This window comes from Pseudopipra pipra, chromosome 1, assembly GCF_036250125.1.
Source record: "Pseudopipra pipra isolate bDixPip1 chromosome 1, bDixPip1.hap1, whole genome shotgun sequence".
Taxonomy (NCBI): Eukaryota; Metazoa; Chordata; class Aves; order Passeriformes; family Pipridae; genus Pseudopipra; species Pseudopipra pipra.
This window is the reverse complement of record NC_087549.1, coordinates 13,902,121-13,921,683: the sequence shown is the minus strand read 5'-3', so window position 1 is coordinate 13,921,683 and position 19,563 is coordinate 13,902,121. Positions and strand designations below refer to the sequence as shown.

Sequence of the window (19,563 nt, the reverse complement as noted above, 5' to 3'; positions counted from 1 at the left end):
GAGTGCATACAATATATATCCTTTCTGGAGAGAGATCTGTGAAGGGATAACTAAATCAATGTGCTGGGAAGATAAACTGGCCCTGAATAAGAACTAGAACTATTTTAATTAGATTTCTGAAAGGAACTCGGTTCCCTTCTCTTTCCTGGACCATTTGCTTGCAGTTGAAGATTACATGAAAAATTCACGCTAATCCTTCAGTTTCTGTTTGCAAAGACCAGTAGTGTCAGGCAGTGAACAGCAGACAGTTCTCAAGATTCACTCCAGGGGCAAATTCATCTCACAAGCCAAAATTTAACTCTTGGTTAAGTAGTTGATGTTCCATAAGACCACGACATAAAACCACACATAACTTTAAGCATCTCAAATTCCCTGTTAGGTCTGCCATCCTGTTCTGCTGCCCAGATCAGGGCTTTTGGCTCAAGAGCAGCCTTTGGCACGTGATATTTTTACACAATTAACACATTTAACTTCTTTTCCTTCAGAGTTGGCATATTTTCTGAATAATAAAAAATGCAGACAGGTCCAGTAATACTCCAATCACATTAATAAGGAAATCATTTTTATGCAGCTTTTTATATCCATCCAACTACTGATGAATAAATGACTCCAGGTAAAACTCACAATTGCATTGATTCATTTAAGCCTTTCTAAGAAGCATTACATTTAGAAATAAGCTCATTCCTATCTATCCAGAAACAGCAGGTAAAACTACAAAGTTAATATGCAAAAGAAAATTTAAAAATCGCAAATGACTTGACAAATCTGCTTTGCAGTTTTATTTTAGACCACGTTATTGCAGTGCTTTAGAGGTCAATTGCCAAATTGAATTAGTCTGCTATATATTCTCCAATCCACAAAGTCTGTTCAAGGTTTTTATGCTGGAAGCTTCTGAATTTGTACAAAGTCAAAACAGTACACATACACAAGAAAAAGAAGTTGTTGAAAAAATTCCAGGATGGAAGATGTTTTCAAAGGAATCTACTCAACACTTTTTTCTTTCCTTTTTTTTTTTTTTTTGGCAGTCCCTCAAAAGCCTCTGTTTTCTAATCTCCCAGACATCAGAATTCAGCAAAATGAACTGTTAAAGAATGTTACCAGACCTTTTACATGAAAACACGGCCAAACACAGGCAGCATGAGTAATTATCTGATATAAAGAGCACCATCTACTGACAGGCAGCACTTTGACAGCCCCAGACAGTTTTGCAAGGTACTGCATAGGCCTTCCAGATAATCTAGCTTTTAAGGAATTCAGCTTTCTCTTAGAGATGGGTAATACTTTTCACATTCTCTTTCTCACTTGCCCTGTCTCAGCTATGCCATTTAAGCTGCTCTCCTGCTCATGGCTCACCAGACAGCCCAATTGCTCCAAGATGCAGTAGCACAGTTCCAGCAGTCAGCCTCTCCACCTTCCCATTTCTCTCTCACTTCACTTTGTGACTGAAGCTTCCCACATGGAGTTGCTCACCTCTTGTACAAATCTACTGTACCACCACCTTACAATTACAAATTAACATGTTACTATCAGCTGTTTATCAGGATATTTCTAAAACCTCCTTAGTCAACAAGGATTTTTCACTGAAGTCAAACACTTTTGAACTGTCCCTAGATGAGAAACAATAACCTCCTTCAAGGCTTACTTTATATGATGAAATATCTTTGTGTTCTCATGGAGGAGATTACATGAAGGTGGAGGTTTCTTCCTCACTTTTACCCTGTTGCTGTTTTATTTCTTTGAACACAATACTATAACCTTTTATTATTTTACTACACAAAATTATTAGCAGGTGCACATAAGAAAAGGCTGTTTCCTGACAGACAACAAAATATTATCAATATCCACAAATTCTCTTGGCTAGTACTATCAGAAATAACCTTTGCAGATGCTATATAACATCTTAATCACTTCTGAACCCAGGCATCACACACAATAGAGATGCACTGAACTACTCTGGCACATCGTTTGAAAGTACTTGCTAGCACTATCACAATTTCTTACTGTGCAAGGTTTGTGTTGCAACACAGTAAGAGCAAAAATTTTTTATATATATATACATGCTTCAAGAGGATAAAAATAGTAAATCAGAATAACTTTTCTAACAAATTGTTCAAAATTCACTGGTCTTACAGGCTTTCACTAACAATCATAAAAATCACACATGATAATTAGTTTCAAAAGTGAAGGCAGAGAAGAAATATTCAGGTATTCATGTATGCTTTGTGTTGCTTCACTGATTCAAACATCAGTAACACACCTAAGCTCATCACTTACATTTTTACATTTCATGGTGATTCCAAAGGTCACTGAAATTCACTGTTCTTGCACAATAATCCTTGTCAATCTATTTAGACCAGGATTAAAAGAAAAACAAATGATAGGAGCTTTGCTAAGGGAGAGGTTTCAATCTGTTTATACATGTGGCAGATTAATACCCACTCATAAAATTATGAGAGGAACTTTAACTTGGGTAGGAAAGTTTCAAGTTCTGTCTTGTTTCATAGTCCTACTTGCTCATGTCAGCACAGCAATTTTATTCTTCTGGTGTATTTGCATGCAGCAGCAACAATTTCCTGTTTTTACCTCCTTCTCAGAAAATTCTAAGATTTATAAATACGGTGGGATATTCAGACTGGTCCTAGAAATTATTCTTCCTTTGCACTATATTTCATCCTCTGCAGTCAAATTCCCCTTTGCTGCACATACTCTGCTCCCTTGTCCGATCTCCATCATTCACCTACTATCCCTGCAGGCAGCCTACGCTTTCCTTGGCTTTTTCTTTTGATATTTTGAGCTCAATCATATATTGAAGGCTATAAGATGGATAATTTCACTGCTCCCCATTATATTGTTCAGATGATTGTATCACTGGATGCAAAGGGTTGCTACATTTCTCTGAACAAAAACTGTTCGTAACATTTCACTGGAAGATCATCCAATTCTCCTCTCTTATGCATTAGGACAAACCAAAGCATTTGGTAAAGCTTGGTTATTTACCTTACTACTCTTAGATTGATATCCCCTGTTCTTCCTCCTAATCTGATTTAGTCTCCCTCCAGCTCTATTCAGACTGCATTTCCACAGAGTTTTGTCTCAGCACAAAAGCAGCAAAGCAATACTCTCCTTAACTACTGCCAGCTTGGCAAAGTGTTTAAAATAAGCCAAATTAACAAGGAAACACTGCCAAAGGGGACAGTTCTCACTAGTTGCTCTTGACCAACTAGTACAGAGTAATCTATCGCTAATGAAAGCCAGAGTGAAATAATTCAGGTGGATGATAAATTGATCAAGTCACAGCTGAGCTGTCAACTCAATCAAATGAGAGCAGGTAGGGGCTGGGGACTGAAATGTGCTACTGCATTAACTGCGGTGCTCCATCATCAGCTCAGTTCAGCTAGGACACACTTCCAATTCCACTGCATCCTGTCTCCCCTCCAGCCTTGTAGAAGTCTTTGTAAGATCCTGATGAGAATCAGGTTTGTAAGACAAAAAAAAAAAAAAAAAAAAAAGTGAGGAGGATGGTGACACAACAACAGATGAAAATCCACAAATCCAGAAAAAAACTCCTAACCATGGCAGAGGGATATGGGAGAAAGATGATTATAAACACGAAGAAAAGAGTTAAGTAAGAATTTCATCAACAATGACCCAGTTATATTTGTCATCCCTTTGCCACAGATAGAGAAGATACCTTAATTTTCAAGTTCAATTTCATCTGCTCAGTTTATTTTGTGTTTTTAGAATCACATTTTGAATAAAATATTTTAGAACACAATAACAGCATGCACTCTTGGTGTGGGTTTTTTCCCTCCAAATGTCAGCCCTGCTCATTGTACAGTATTCTATTTGGAACCAAAAGCTAAGACAACTTCCTTCTTAATTATACTTCTTTTTGGCTTATATCAGCATTTTTGTGTCCTTTGGAACCTGGAAACGAGGGCAGGAAAGAAAAGGTCAACAGGGGAAAAAACCCAAAACAAACAAAAAATCCAACTAAAACCAAACAGAAGAGGTAGTATCTTATACTGTTTTCCTCCCAGCAAGAGGCAGAAGGCACAGTACGTACAATGGACACACACAACTAATTGAATTTCACCTGAATTTGGCAGTTTAATTCAACATGCTAAACCCTGACCTGATCTGAGCATTTCATTTGGCACTGTTCTTTATTTTTTTCTCCCCTTCAAAAATTCTTTAAAAATTAGCTCATTTCAATAATTTAGTATTTCAACAATTATTTCAACAGATAGTTAAGGAACATGAAATGACAGTTATGGAAAACAAAGTTGATAATTATTCAGGCAAAAAACTTTTCCAAAATAATCTGTTAGTATAGACAATTAACTACAGTTTGCAAGCCACAAAGTAGCCTTCCCTACAGAGAAAGAAAACCATGGTGACAGTTTAATAAGCATGAACCTTAACAAGCCCTTCAGATTCTTCTTCTGCAGTCAACAATAAAGGTTTCAGGAAAGCTTAGTACATGGAATAACAATCTCAGTTTTCCTCATCAACTTCACATATTACCACCTAATGCTGAAATGTTGACAATTAAGCTATTTGGTTTTTAAAACAAACCTGAAAAAAAGCAAGAATTCCGACTTACTAAAAGATAAGTAAGTATGAGATAGCCTTATATCTGAATGAGAACACATGATTGTGATAGTTTTTATCTCCAGAAACAGTTTTTCTATTTAGTCAATAAAAAAAATGATTATTTAAAAATACATCTTCAAACCTATACACAAGCTTTATTTAGACAAAAGACTATATTTTCAGCATAGGTGTGCTGAAGTTCAGTCACATCTACCCTTTAATAATGAAAACACATTCACAAAATCTTTTGCAATCTAAAGCATACTGCTAAGATTGAAAGCAATCAGCCTTGAATGAAAGATGAATTAATAGCAGTTCTAAAACCATTAGGTACAGACTCTATCGTCACGCTTTTGTTTAAAGCAAGGAAAAAAAGGCAAAAAAAGTAGAGGGTGTCTAGGTCAGCAAAGTCATCAGTAGTTGATGGATGCACTTATAGACATTAGAGAAAAAAGGAAAATTGGCAGAACATAATACCCACTTATGAGATTCTCTATGTTAAGAACCGAAAAAAGGCCTCAAGATATGCAGTAACTCTACCTTGTTCAGTGCTGAAGGTTTTCTATTTTTAGATATGCATGTCAAGGACACATTTAACCCTAGAAGTGCAGCTTGATGCGTCATCACAATATTAATTCCTAGACATTGGTAGAATTAGAAATATTCTTTCCATCAAGTACATCCTGACAACAGCCCCTACCAGTAATAACTACGATCTCTGGGTATGAAACTCAAAGGTTAGGGAGATGAAAGAATTGATGCTCCAGACCATGTTAGTGATTGCTAGCAGTTGTGTGAGCAGGAAATGCAATGTTCATGTTGGCAATAATGTCCAATATAACAGCTTCCTGTAACCCAAAATGGTGGCCTTGCTCCCCCTCCCCAGCAGCCCGGGCTGCACACTCCACCTGCTTCTAGTGTTGCAGCTCTCGAGGTTGCAAGAAGGGTCACACCTGTGAGCTGTTGAGGGACATAAGATGGGCATGGCTGCCTCAAATCCATGTTGAGCTTCTTCCACTGCACACTCACAGTCAGACTGATGGGAAGCCCTAAGCAGATTCTGCTTGTTATTCAATCTGAAGCAGGTAGAGGTGGTGGGCTTTAGTAGCACTGCAGCATAGGGACCAGGACGAGCATCTCCCATTTCAGGCAACACTTTACAAAGACTGAATATTACATCAGTCTTAACTGGTCAGTTACCTCTGACTCTAGAGAACTCTTTGCTCTCCGTAAGGGTGTAGATGAGGAGAAAAGATAGAGGCTCTAGGGAAGACTGAACTGGTGGGCAGAAGACAGCTATGTGTTGGTCTGCAGGGTCTCACAGGGAAGGCATAATGAAGATGGCAGTTGGAATACTCAGAGAATAGGAAACATCACAAGTTTCCACAAACAGAAGAAGAGCTAGTTCAAAAGCTTAAAATAAGTAAACAGCCTAAAACCAGAAAGTAATCTATTTTCTCGTCTTAAACTGTTGATTTGTTGACAGAATTGGATTCACATTCCATAATCTCTTAAAGGGAATTTACTTGTGAGGTTTCATGCCACTATCACCAGCAGTATTTGTCTTTTCCAAGTGTTCAGTGCCAGTAGCTTGGGGTGCAGCTGCAGTGAGAGCTGCAGGTTGAGCTCTGGGCAGTGGGAGTCAGAGGTAAGAGGCTGAGAACTGGCACCGACCCTTTGCACAACAAAGGGCACAGGGACCTGTGGAACCCTCCAGGTGACCAGACACTCAGAGACACAGCAGGATCTGAGGACTCAACTGTCTCACGCTTAGACTGTGAGGGTATAAAAGCCCAGGCATTCCTTTGTTCAGGATCCCTCCTTGTAGGCACCAGCTCAAGCTGTTAGTCTGTTACTGCACTATAATTAAGTTATTTTAAAGATCCAGACATCTGGGAAACCTGGGGTCGAGCCCATAAGAAAACCTTGTCTGACTGTGTGAGTGTGGTGAATGTAGCTGCAAAACGGCCTCAGTGTCAGCTCAGGTGGTGCAAGTGTGACTGACAGAGTGGGTCTGGGATGGTCAGACAGGAAAGTTTCCTTAACACAAGTGCCGAAGGCCTCAGCTGCGCATTAACACCTCCCAAATTCAAAGAAACGTGCTGTTGTACTGCTTCCCCACTCCCTCTGCCCTCTCATTGCAAACTTGCAACACTTCTTTCAGTTTAAGAGTCTGTCACACTTGGACATCATTCTTTGTTTTGAACTAACTCTGCAAATGCCCAGAGCGATTAATGACAATATAAAAGCATCTCATCAACATAACTAGAAGCATAAAAGTACTAAAAGTAGGACACAAGCACTAAAAGCCATCCCCAGGCTGAATCACTATATCAGAGTTTCACTTAATGGCATCACAGCCAAGGAAACCCCACGCTACTTACAAATGAGTTGGTCAAAAAAACTGAGGAGGAAAAGGGAAGAATTGTCTCTCATTACACAGAACAGTCACCTTACCTTCTGTTTGCCCTGCGGATGATACACAGCATCATATAAAATATCTGCTTTAACATTTGGGAGTTGTTTCCCTGCTCCCTGCAGTGGCACATCAGCTACCCAGTAATCTACAGCTGACTGTAGAACAGAGATAAAACCCAAACACTTCTGACTGAAGTCCACACTCAGAAACAGCTAAAAAGAACTGGTATTTGCATAGTATGAAATGAAAGAATACAGAAAAGTCTCCTTGATTTCAGAGGTCATTATTGTCGGTGTTTCTGCAGTGCCTAGAGGCCCCTAAGAGCCAAACCCCAGTTCACTTCAGTCTCCATCCACCAAATGCTTCCAATCAAAATCAGAGGCATGACACAGACATTAGTGCAGGCTCTTACGACTACCCATGGAAAACAGCTGGAGAATCTGTCCCATGGAGAGGAACGGGAACAGGCAGCATTTGTCATTCTTGGACACTCTGACCAGGACAATCAATTTTACATACATACACATGCAAAAGACAAAATTTTGTCAGCAAATTTATTCCAAATCTCAGATTTCTATTGAAAGAACAGTTTTAACTGGTCCTAATTATCTATTTGCTTGCCAGAATATCATCTTGAACATAGCCAAATATATGGGAGTAGTCTATCCTAATTGTTCAAAGTATGATTTTTGAGGTAAATGCAGCTTCTGAAATACAGTCTCCTAATGCAAGGTCTCACCTCTATCAGACATGGATAACCATCTCAACATCAAATGCAGAGGTTAGCTAGTATGGTAGAGGAAAGAACCGAGTTCCAGATCCAAATACCGAAATTCAAGTGTCAAAGTAGTCCCTAGAGTGCAGACAGGTTCAGCTGAGTGGTGGTTACTTCAGGTGGAGTCTGATCCCTCTCTATGCTCCTCTGAGCACACTGACTAGATCTCCACCAAATATAAGAGGAGTTTACACACCTAGCTACTTGTAATTTAAGTACCAAACTGAACTCTACCCATAGCAACTCAGGGAAAGACACACTCCACTCTGCCCCGGCCACCCTTTTCCAGACTTCTAATGAAATCCTTTCCCTCCTTAGCAGTGATAATACAAGAAACTCCTTTCAGACATTATCAAGGCTACTACAGTCCCATACCCCTTTTATGACTGTGACACTTCTCACTCCCAGTGCTCCACAATTATATTATTTTTCAAAGTGGAAAGGAAAAAAGTTCCTACTTCTAAAGAAAAGGGCAGAGGTCATTCTGCCCCTCTACTCCACTCTTGTGAGACCCCCTCCTTGGGTACTGCATCCAGCTCTAGGGTCCCCAGCACAGGAAGCACATGGACCTGTTGGAGCAAGTCCAGAGGAGGGCTGATGATTAGCAGGACGGAGCACCTCTCCTACAAGGGAAGGCTGAGAGAATTGGAATTGTTCAGCCTGGAAAAGAGAAGGCTCTGGGTGACTTAATTGTAGCCTGCCAATACCTGAAGGAAGCCTACAAGGAAGATGGAGAGGAACTTTTCCAAGGACATGTAGTGACAGGACAAGGGGGAATGGCTTACAAACTGAAAGAGAGTAGCTTTAGATTAGATATTAGGAAGAAATTCTCTGTGAGGGTGGTAAGGCACTGGCACAGGTGGCCAAGAGAATTTGTGGATGCCCCATCCCTGGAAGTGTTCAAGGCCAGGTTCGATGGAGCTCTGAGCAACCTGGTCTAATGGAAAGTGTCCCTGCTCACAGCATGTGGGTTGGAACTAGATGATCTTTAAAGGTCCCTTACAACCCAAATCATTCTATGATTCTATAATGACTACAGCAACTGCTCATCAGTTTGGCAGAAGTAGCAACCACATGTGGCAGATTAATGCAATTATTGTTATAACTCAGGTGAGATGCACTATTTGCAGACCTGCAGTACCAGCAGTGGAGCATTAAAATGCTTTCCCATTTTAAAGGCTAAATTGGTTCTATAGAACATTTCGTAATCCCTCTAATCAGAATGCTATTATTTTCTTGACCAGGCAATTCTATACTTTTCCTTTCTCAACAAGGTAGCTGTGTTGGGGATATAATACTGCTTTATTTTTGAAGCAATCTCTATGAAGCCCTTAAAGTAGCTTCAAAGTGGAAGCAGAGAGTTTGGATGGCTTTGTTGAGCAGCTTCACAATGAGGCAAGCAGCAGAACTGGCACTGTAAGTACATTATGCATCCACACGTTGTATGGAATTGCTTTTTCCTCTAAAAGCTGCTCCATCTTTTTATCTATATTTCTTTTTCCCTGAAGAGAAGTTCTTTTAAATAAGGTGTCTATGTCTATATGTGTGTATAGTATTGACATCCCACTTATTTCTAGAGTACTACCACGGCTTTTTACTGCTTATGTTTGCTAATATGTACTGCAATTGCTGCTCCTTTTCACACTAGTGTAATGGGAAAGAACACAAATTTCACATTGATAGCTTTCACAGGACGACAGGAGCCAGATCAGACTATGCTTCCCTCCTTATGCTCTCTCAGCTGCCTCTTTGTAACCATCTGCTCAGGCCAGCCCTATACAAGGACTGCAGTCCCTCCTTGCAGCAGAAGCCACTGCACTGCTGCGCATTTGTGCAGCCCCGAGCACACTGCAGAGTCACAGACTGCACCTCTTCCCACAGGCCAACACCTTGACACGTTCCACATGCAAGCACTGTGTGCAGCAGCTACTGAAAATGTTCTCATCCTTCATTTTTTTCTGGAAGTCATAGTCCAACTGCAAAAAGCCTAAGAGAAATTCCTCTTCCTATTACCACCTGATGGACTGAAGTAATAGGTGGAATGTGCATAGATAGAGCACCTGTACAACAGGTCAATCAATACTGTCTCTGTGAGTAGATTTCACCTGTTCTACTTATATGCATCTAAAAAGCTAAGTATTCCACTGAACTAATTATTTTGACTTCTTATGGGGAGAAAAGCAACAGGAAAATAATCCTACTTGGTGATGGGGGTCAAAGGAGAAGCACACGAATAATGATCCTTTGCAGCTGCCTTTCTTTCCCCTCACTGTCCTGGACAGAGCACTACAAACCAAGTCGGGTGAGATCTCCCACTTCCGTGTGGCTGCTGTCAGGGCAGATATTTTTCAGAACCCCCAGACATGCAGTCAAGGTGAACAGGATGAACAGGAGAAGCCAGATCTTTTATGCTGAATGTAGAAACCTCGCTGCAAGAATGTGGGCTTTCATATTACACTATTTATAACATAATGGATGATACAGCAATGGTGAAAAACATGCTACAGCAAGAACACACTTGGATTCCGAATCAGACATTTGTCCTCCTGTGATAAGCTGGTTTACAGGACCCCAACAGAGAGAGATGTTTCTTGTTTTTCTGGCTCATGAGAATGTGGATTCTGAACTAAGCAGCTATATTTTGCACTACAGGGAGGGTTACTCCAGCACTTCATTCACACCAGTGAAATCCCTGAGCGATAAACAAAACATCAGTCTCGGCTGCTTGAAATGTACAGAGTCACCCAGCACTCCTGTTTCACAGCTCAGGATAAGAGGTTTATTCGCTGCATGGTTCTGAAACTTCAGGCTTCAGCCAGAGGTCACAACTGTGAATGACAGGCTGAGAGAGGAAGAGATACATACGCATCAAACGTTTCAGCACCATATTTAGATACCTGAAACAACACAGCATGGATACTTCTAACTATGCAACACATGAAAGAAAGAGTCTATTGAAAATGAAGACAGAAGCAAGCACGCTAATTATTGTGCATTACTAATAATCGCAGAATGAGGCATTAGAAAGGCACATTGCCCTGAAGTGTAATTATTTCAGCTATGTGATAGTAACATTTAACAAATATTTTTAAATCCACTTCAGACATACTGTACACTCAGATTCTGTACCCATTTTTGCTTGAATTAAAGAAGACCCAATGCAATAAGTGGTGTTTTGTCACTGTGGGGAGAGGAAAAAAATTGGGAAAAAAAATAAATCACACACACCATATCTATTGACTTTCATTGTGGTGAGCTGATGTGGACATTGGTAATCTGTTAACTACTGCTCAAAAAAAATCAACTCAGAAAAGCAAACTTTCTGTCAGTAAACTAACGTTTCACCATCTAAGGTGAGCACCTCCACTGGGAAACATGCAGAGGTCTGCAATTCAAACACCCTCCCACCCTGTCACACCATTTTACAGCAAAATCTGGAGGAGTGGAACAGCCCAGCTGGGCTTTTGCTAAACCTTCACTTCAATAGGTAAAATGTTTGTTAACTTCAGTCAGTCCAATCTCCGTTCTTGTTCCCACATCCTGTGGCCACCAGAGGAAGAGGATAGTAGGAAGACAACACAAAATAGTAAAACACCTTTGCTCCAGTTCAGTGGACATTGGTATTTCTCAACAAACCACAAAAATAAAGGAAAAAAAGAAAAAGGGGGGATTGTAGAATGATTTGGATTGGAAGGGACCCTAAAAACCATCTAGTTCCAAGCCCCCTGCCATGGGGAGGGACACTCCCACTGGACCAGGTTGCTCAAAGCCTCATCCAGTCTGGCATAACACCGTCTTTCTCATCCAACCCATTTTATAAGCTTGACCAATAAGGATAAACATTGTGAAACAGAAGCCACTGATTAAAAAACTTAGAGAATTCTTCTAGAAAATTACTTTTTCTAGTCTCTTGTCAGAGAACAGCACCAGGACATTTTTTTCTTTAAATAACTGACAAAACTTTTATATTTCTAAGAATTCTGTAACACCCTGATTATTTGAAAGCCTCACTCTTTTGTGCTTGGACTTTTCATCACACACTTAACACACATACCCCAAATACTTTCCAATCAGAGCACAGCTCCACTCCCGAGGAAGCCATAGGAGCTGTTTCCACCCCAGTCAGTGCTGAACTGGGACCAGTAAGATCATCCTCTGGTTACTGAGTTCATCAGCCCTTTAGTGTTGTTCAGTGTCAGTTTGAAAAAAAGTATTTTTTTTAAGAAAGCAAAAGCAACCAAAGGAATTAATGAGCTACACTGCAACAAAAAGTAGAGTCTACTTGTGTCTATATAGCACATAGCAACAGAAGAAAAGATAAAAGCTTCTCACTTCTTTTACCAGTTTTTCTTTTTTTACTTTTCATAGTTTTCATGAACATTTTAAAGGACTGTTAATTTGTCCTGAGTTGGATAAAAAAACCTGCAATAAAACATAAAAAGTCTAACTGCAGTGGTTGCCATTAGAAAGCCTTTATTACTTGCTACTACTGCTATCACATAATGAGATAAAGTGTGTCACCAGATATGCACACACTACTTAGAACTCAAAACTCCCTGAATAAATAATCTTCTAACAAGTGACAGACCAGGTTTGGGTCTCACACTCACAATGAACAGGGCTTTGTGAGTGCAACATGTGGGAGGCCTTGATAAAAGGCCTATAAAAGTTAATACTTCCATAAGAGATCATTTTCTGAACATTGTTGGAAAAGTCACCTTCTGTTAAAGCCATACTCAGAGAAGTACAGGACTCCAAAAGTATAACAAAACTTTTTGTTTGTTTGTTTTTAACAGAACTCTACTCTGTAACTATGATATTAAAACCAAACAGAGCAGATATAAGAGCCAGAAGTAGAATTTTAATGAAAAAAAGATAAGAATTCCACAAAACACACATAATAGAGGTTAGATGTAGGTGGTGTTAAAGAAATAATTTATATTTTAAAATATATTAGAATATATTTCTATATTAGAAATCATTCTTGCCTTGTACGATGAATTTTTCCACTCTGTGAAAGTAACCACTCAACTGCCTGTTTTTATATACCATAAATGCTGAAAAATCAATTACTGACCAAGAAAATGTGTATATTGATACATAGAAATAAAAACGGAAGTATTTTTACACTTCATCTATTTTCCTAATTTGTATTATATCCCGTACATTATCAGAGTCTGACTGGATTATGCACATCAGTTTAGATAATAATAACCTTGGCCTTTTCTGGACTTGCTTATATTTGTAACAAGGTGGTTCCTTAGAGAACCAGCTGAGGGAGGCTAAGATCACTGTTCCATTTTCCATTAAAATTCTACCTCAGTCAGCCTATAAAACTTAGATTCCATACTCATCAGAAACTTATAAATGAGTGATCCTTCACTCACACTACACCTTCTGTTGTCTGCATCCCAAATACAGAAACAAATACTTTTACTCCCATATTTACATTACAGTAGATGCATAAAAAGGAAATTTAAATCTATCTGTAACCCATGAGTTACTACTGTTCTGTAATTCTATAGCTGATGACAGAAAAAGTAGGACACATTTCATTATAAAGGAGATTTTGTTTGTTTCTTTGGACAGCAAAACTATTCATTGTTGGAAGTGCTGGAAGTGGTCTCCATGAAGACAAATTAGAAAGCTGAAAGCAGAGAAGAGGGTCTAGAAGGCATCTTAAATTATATTCAATATATTGCATTGCTTTGTGCAATGTAAGTCTCACTCCTGTGGATATATGTTAATATTATTTGGATACCTAGGATTGCAAAGAAATCTTTTTAAAAACATCTGAGCAATGAGGAATTATAAAACAAATGGCTCTGTCCACAATGTTTTATTTACAATACTTTCCTCTATTCCTGCTCATCTTTCCACTGTACAGATATGATTGCACGGATAAAGTTTCATAATGACAGCTTAATTCAACTCTTAAAGCCACACAAGTTAAAATCCAACTCTTTATTTACATTTTAGAGGATAAAGCAATAAAATTTTTAGATTTAAGGCAGAGCTAGCCAGAAAAGACAGCCACCTCAGGCTATAACATATGAATTCAGATGAAAAACGTCACTAAATTAATACAACACATAAAAGACAAAGTTACTAACAAGGCAGCAATACATTTAGAAAAATAGTCCATTCCACTAGCTTGATACTAGTATGCCAAGCTTATTCCATCAAGCAAAAATTCAGTTGGTTTGTTTGTTTTTAAATGTGAAGCATGCCCAATTTTCTCAATAAAGCTACTGCAATCAAATGTGGGAAACCAACAGTGGATTTCACTACCTTGAGATCACTATGCTTCCCCTCTTCCCCAGCTGTCTCCACACCAAGGACAAGCTGTTTTCTATTCATCAGTCCAACGATTACAGCTCAGACAGTGGAAAACATGCTCCATAACATTAAATCACTGATATATTTCATCCTGATTTTTCATTAGGATAAGTCTTTTGCAAGTAAAGACAAGTTTGATATGACTGTGTTCCACGTCAACTACACATGAGCCCATTTCCAATTACATCATTTAGCTTCTTCACTCCCAAGCTTGTAAGATCTGCTCCAAGTTTAACACACCTCCTCAGCTTTCAATACAGGGCAGATTTTCATCTGCTAATGTTGAAACATGAGCAGGGTTAGCTTGTCTTTCTCTGTGAAAAGCTGGATAAATAAATTATTAGCTGAGCTATGTCTCAAAGCCCATCCAAAATTTGGTGGTTTTGTTACCAAATGGATAACTCAAAGCACATAAGCACAAACCTGTTCTCCAAGGATTCAAGAGAAATCAGCAACATGCTTCATAATGGCCACCAAATACACTGCAAAAGTAGCAGTGATTTTAATTATTGCCAAACTGTAGTGGATCTAGTTGGATGAATTAAGTCAGAATGAATGAGTGTAAATTGTATTAATTTAAAACTAGATATTTTAGATAAAAATCAGAATGGAGAATTCATACCAAGCCTTTATTGTCAAGGCTACTGCTCAAAACATTTTATTTTAAAAGTGAAATATGTCCCAACCATATGTGTATTACTTGTTAGATTTATTGTACTGTTGGCGTTAGGAAATACTTCTACTTGTTCAGTCATTGAAATAATTTCTATTGCCTTTTTTGAACATTAAAAAAAAGACACTCATTTTATTTGCTCTATTAACTCTCAAAGTGTCAGATTCAGTAAAAACTCGATTTTCCACTGTGCAGAAATCACCCTCAAACCAAAAGGTTTTAAGCTTTTACAGATCAAAAGGCTGATAAAGCTTTTAAAGAATCGCTCACAATTATTTTTATAACGTTCTCCTACTTTTCGTTCTAGTTAAAAACATATCTAATATGACAAATTTTTGTCCTATACCCAAAGTATCTGGAGCACACACATTCACCTGCACTTGGTAGTCATGTCTGCTGCACCCAAACAAAAAGCAGCAGCTTATGAATAAGAACAGATGCTACATTTGTTTTTAGGAATTCACCTCTCAACTATGTTTGTTCACCATCATATCAGACACGGAAGAGCTGGCCTAGTATTTTACCTAAAATAAGTTAACAGTTTATTAAAATCAGTCACCCCTATAAAAATTCTCATATATCCACAGAACCTTTCTCTTCCTTTACCTGCCCTAGGAAAAAGTAAATAAGTAAACAAACAAACAAAAAAAACACTCAAGAAAAACATATCTGTTGCCATGCTGATTGTTACCCAAGTCGTTTGGAAAAAAAAGTCTCCATAGTGCCTGAAAAAGAGCGATTCCAGTATTTTAATTATCTTCATTTAGAGAAAAATAAAATAGAAAAATAAAATAAAAATGTCCAAGATGTGTGTGTGCTAGAACTCCATGGCAATACTTTGCTTCTGTAACACCCACTTCCTCAGACTGTTACTTTTGCACCTTTTTATGTCTTTAACAGAATTATAAATGCTTTTTAAGCAGCAGCCAGGACTTCAAGAAGCCTGGATTCTTTAAGACTCCCCAAAATAAATAAGAATCCAGTCCTACCTACCTTAGATATTTCTGGCTCCACTTGTCTCTTGGGTGTCTCTTTTGACTCAGGTCCTTTTGGAGCACTAGTGTTCTTAACTGAGGGCGATTCAACTCCTTCACCTTCGAGTTGCAGATTAATACCTTCTGTGGGGACAGGATGGTCAATACCATTTGGATTCAGATTGCAATGGATAGCTGGAAAATAAAACACAAGAAAGAGAAACACTGCTTAGGAAAGAAGTACCCAGTGTTTCAAACATTTAGCACAAACTGCTGAGAAGTGCCATGTGGTAACCAGAGCTATGTCAGACCATAGCAAATGAACCATCTGTACCTTGACGTGGATTCAGGGTGAGATATGTGAGAAAGAAAATGAGAGAAATGCAGCACTGTATAAGACTATTTAGTTCAGGCTACTGTGTTGAATTGTGCTCCACCAGACTCACTGCACCATCCAAGACTCTCAACTTAACAGCTTCTATCAGGTATTCATCATTCGACCATACCTTTTTTTCCCTTCTAGGCAAGCAAGTTAAAGTTTTTCTATTACATTTTCAATTCCTACAACATTGTATGTCTTAAAGAATGTGGGATAAGTAAGCTGTATGCAGCAACTCATTCTCTGCACAGAGTAATGACTTATCCAGCTGATTATCTCTCCTTCAGCCCTTTGTACTACTGCAAGTTACCACCTACATCATCCTAACAAGCAAGAGGAATGTACTCTCTACGAGTATATAATGAGATGTGGACTAATGACAGTGGAATAAGAAAAGCATCCAGAGAAAAAAATAAAACAAATGCAAACTATACTACAGAAATGCCCATTTAGAACTACAGCAGTAGTTGGTTTTCTGCCCAAATTTTTTCAGTTTCAGCACTCACATAGACAGTAACCTTAACAACCTTCTTGGCATGCATGGCAATTTTAAAATGTGTGGATCCTGAAGCAACTTCCCCTTCATGGGACTAGCCCACCTTTGCATTTATATTCTTGTGTAACTGTGCTACTTTTAGTGCTACTTGTAATTAATGGTCCTAAGTTCCCATGTGCAAAAGAACTTTGCTCAGATACTGTGATGTAATGTTTGACAGACCTAAATAGAAACCTAAACCACAATGTAAAGCTAAAATAAAAGCTGCCCTTTTACCCTTGCTTGACTTAGAAGGAAAGGGTGGGGAGCCGGGGAAGAAATCAGAACTGCCAGTTTCTACCAGCTACAGATCAGCCTGCAAAGCCTCTCAGGGGAAACTCACTCAAGCTCCCAGAGAAGGCAAAGGGTTCTTTAACCACAATACCTTCCAAAAATTCATTCACCTTATACCCCAGAGTCTTAATTGAAAACTTTGAGCCTAAGTTACAGCAATTCCTTGGTACAGAATTAAAGCAAAGGCCAAAAGTTGGCCTCTTCTCCTTGGGATTTTTAAAAACATCCAAATATTTGTAAAAGACAAGTGATCTCTGCAAGAGACTGCTAGAGGCTGCTAGCAATTAAATACATGGCCATTACCTTTTAATTGAAAACAGGTGACTGGTTAAAAGAAACACAGGCTGCCTTAGGAGACCTTTGCAGAGTTGTGAATACTGGAGAGAGAGACAACTTTTTTTAATTTCCTAGGGGTATTTATTTCCTAAAGAGAATAAGTATCTCAGTCACTTGGCAAAGCTAATCTCTCTTTGTCATGACACATCTTCAGGTGGCCAGCTCTACTGTTGTCTTCTAGTCCTGCCTCCAACCCTCAGCTACACAAGGGATAGGAAGCAAAGAATATTTCCTTGCATGGGTCTGTTATTTCCTGTTACCACACAGAAATATACAGATCCATCTCTGTGGCAGACAGAGGTGGAGCTCTTGCCTCCTTTTAAACGTCAATGCAAACCAAAATTGCTCCCTTTCAAGATTTGTTAAAAGTCGGGAAAGAGGTCGATGTTCTCTTCTTAAATCAGCACCTTATATAATTTTAGCTAGATAAGGTTAGCTGTAAACTCAGGATCAACTATCAAACCTAATAGGGTTTGGGGGGCTAACAGCACCCAGGGTTAACACTCTGTAGAACTGAGTTTAAACAGCTCTCAGAAAATAATCACAAATCACTAACTTTACCACAGCGCAAGTGCTCTGACCCTCTTAGCTGACACTTCTTAAATCTCTTTCAGAACTTAATGACATTTGTCTGGAAAAGATTCTATGTACAGACAAAGGTTTCTTGCTACAATATTGTCCAGACCCTTACCTGTCATTACTCTGGTATTGGCTAACACCAGCTCATCCCACCCTCTGTATTCAGAACATTTCCTCACACCACTGCTTTGACAATATTTCTACTGCCTCAGCACTTCTTCCTTCTGCCAAACTACATCCATCTCATCAGTCCCAGACTTTAAAAGTCCATCAAGACAACAAACACCCTCCAAATCAGCTGAAAGTATCAGCCTAATACCACTAGATATCAGCAGTATAATTAGGTTTTGAAACAGAACCTCTTCCAATATTCTTTCATACAATCTCAATATTCATATATCATCCATATGTCCCAGTAATACAACTCTTCATCCAGTTTCAGATCATTTATATTCTCCCTTCCCTGCTGAAAACCCCACCTCACAGTTGATTAATGCCATGTCTTTCTTCATGCTCCCCCAACAATTGTCATTTAACTTGGGTTGAAAGCTTTCTGTGGTGGGAACTTGTTTCCATTTGGAGAGGGAAGGTGGATGTTCTGTAGAACTCTGACTGCACAGCAACAAGCACATGATGAATGGTGCTGGCAGACACAACAATACAGATTACATTTATGAAACAAACTGTTATTTAAAACAAAGGTACTTAAGTGTTCTTGTACTCCTAACTCAATGGTAGAGCTGAATCTTCTGGAAAATATCCACTTTTCCAGAACTTAAAGAAAAGACTGCTGAGATCTGCCAAGTTATGAGAGTCAACAGCTCTGCAAGAAAACTAGTGAGTGGAGCACCCAAATTGTAAAAATGACCTCACATCTGTCCTAAAAAAATAGGGAAGGAACAAAATTAATGCAATACACGGTGTATTTTTTTCCACATGGTGGAACACAAACCCAAGTCCTTTCCATGTATAAAGAGCAAGAGAATTTGTTGCCCTGCAGGAGCTGCCCGGTACATGTGAGCCGAGCTCCGTGCCTACACAGATCCCTTACAACACGTGCAGGCAATTTGAAAGGAGAGCATGCAGGGCAACGTGAATGCTCTGCTCCCCTCCCTACCTTCTCTCCCAGACGTGCCTGCCTCCCAGCTGGCAAGCAGCCAAGAGACAGCTTGTCTGAGCACGCTTGATGGTACACAGAAGTCACCAAGAGCCATAGTAAGTTACTGGCATCTGGGGGCAAGCCTTGTCTTTTCCTAGAGGGTACTCTGTGAATCCTGTCTGGAAAAAAGCCTGAAGGCACGGTTTAAAACACAGCCTTGATACATCCAAAGTTTTGCATGGGCAGATGGAAAGTCTTTGTCTCTCTATCTGTAGGCTCAAGGCTTAGCAGATAAACCTATGATCAATTGCTACCTCTGTGCACTCCACTGCCTACCATGTCAAACATTTCATAACTACTTGTTTCAGTGGGAATACTGCTGGCTGCTTAAAATTTTAAACAGATCAATTAAGGCTACATTAAAGCATATTTGGCAAGTACTTGAGTTACATGAAATAACAATTGTTCTATTCTAAAGAGTGATCGAGTAAAAATAGCATCATCTTACTCATGTGCCCTGTTCTCTGTGCATCATAGTCATATGCTTGCTTTTGCTATTTGGAGA

At 39.1% G+C, this 19,563-nt stretch overlaps 1 protein-coding gene across 6 annotated transcripts in view; it reads right to left on the bottom strand.

Moving 5' to 3' along the window:
- SAMD12 (sterile alpha motif domain containing 12) overlaps positions 1-19,563 on the bottom strand; it is a 183,361-nt gene that overhangs the window by 151,283 nt on the left and 12,515 nt on the right. For all 6 annotated transcript variants that reach the window (XM_064646164.1, XM_064646189.1, XM_064646181.1 and 3 more), the window contains exon 2: positions 15,796-15,971. In XM_064646164.1, the coding sequence (XP_064502234.1) occupies positions 15,796-15,971 (176 nt within the window). The remainder of the gene's footprint in view (positions 1-15,795; positions 15,972-19,563) is intronic.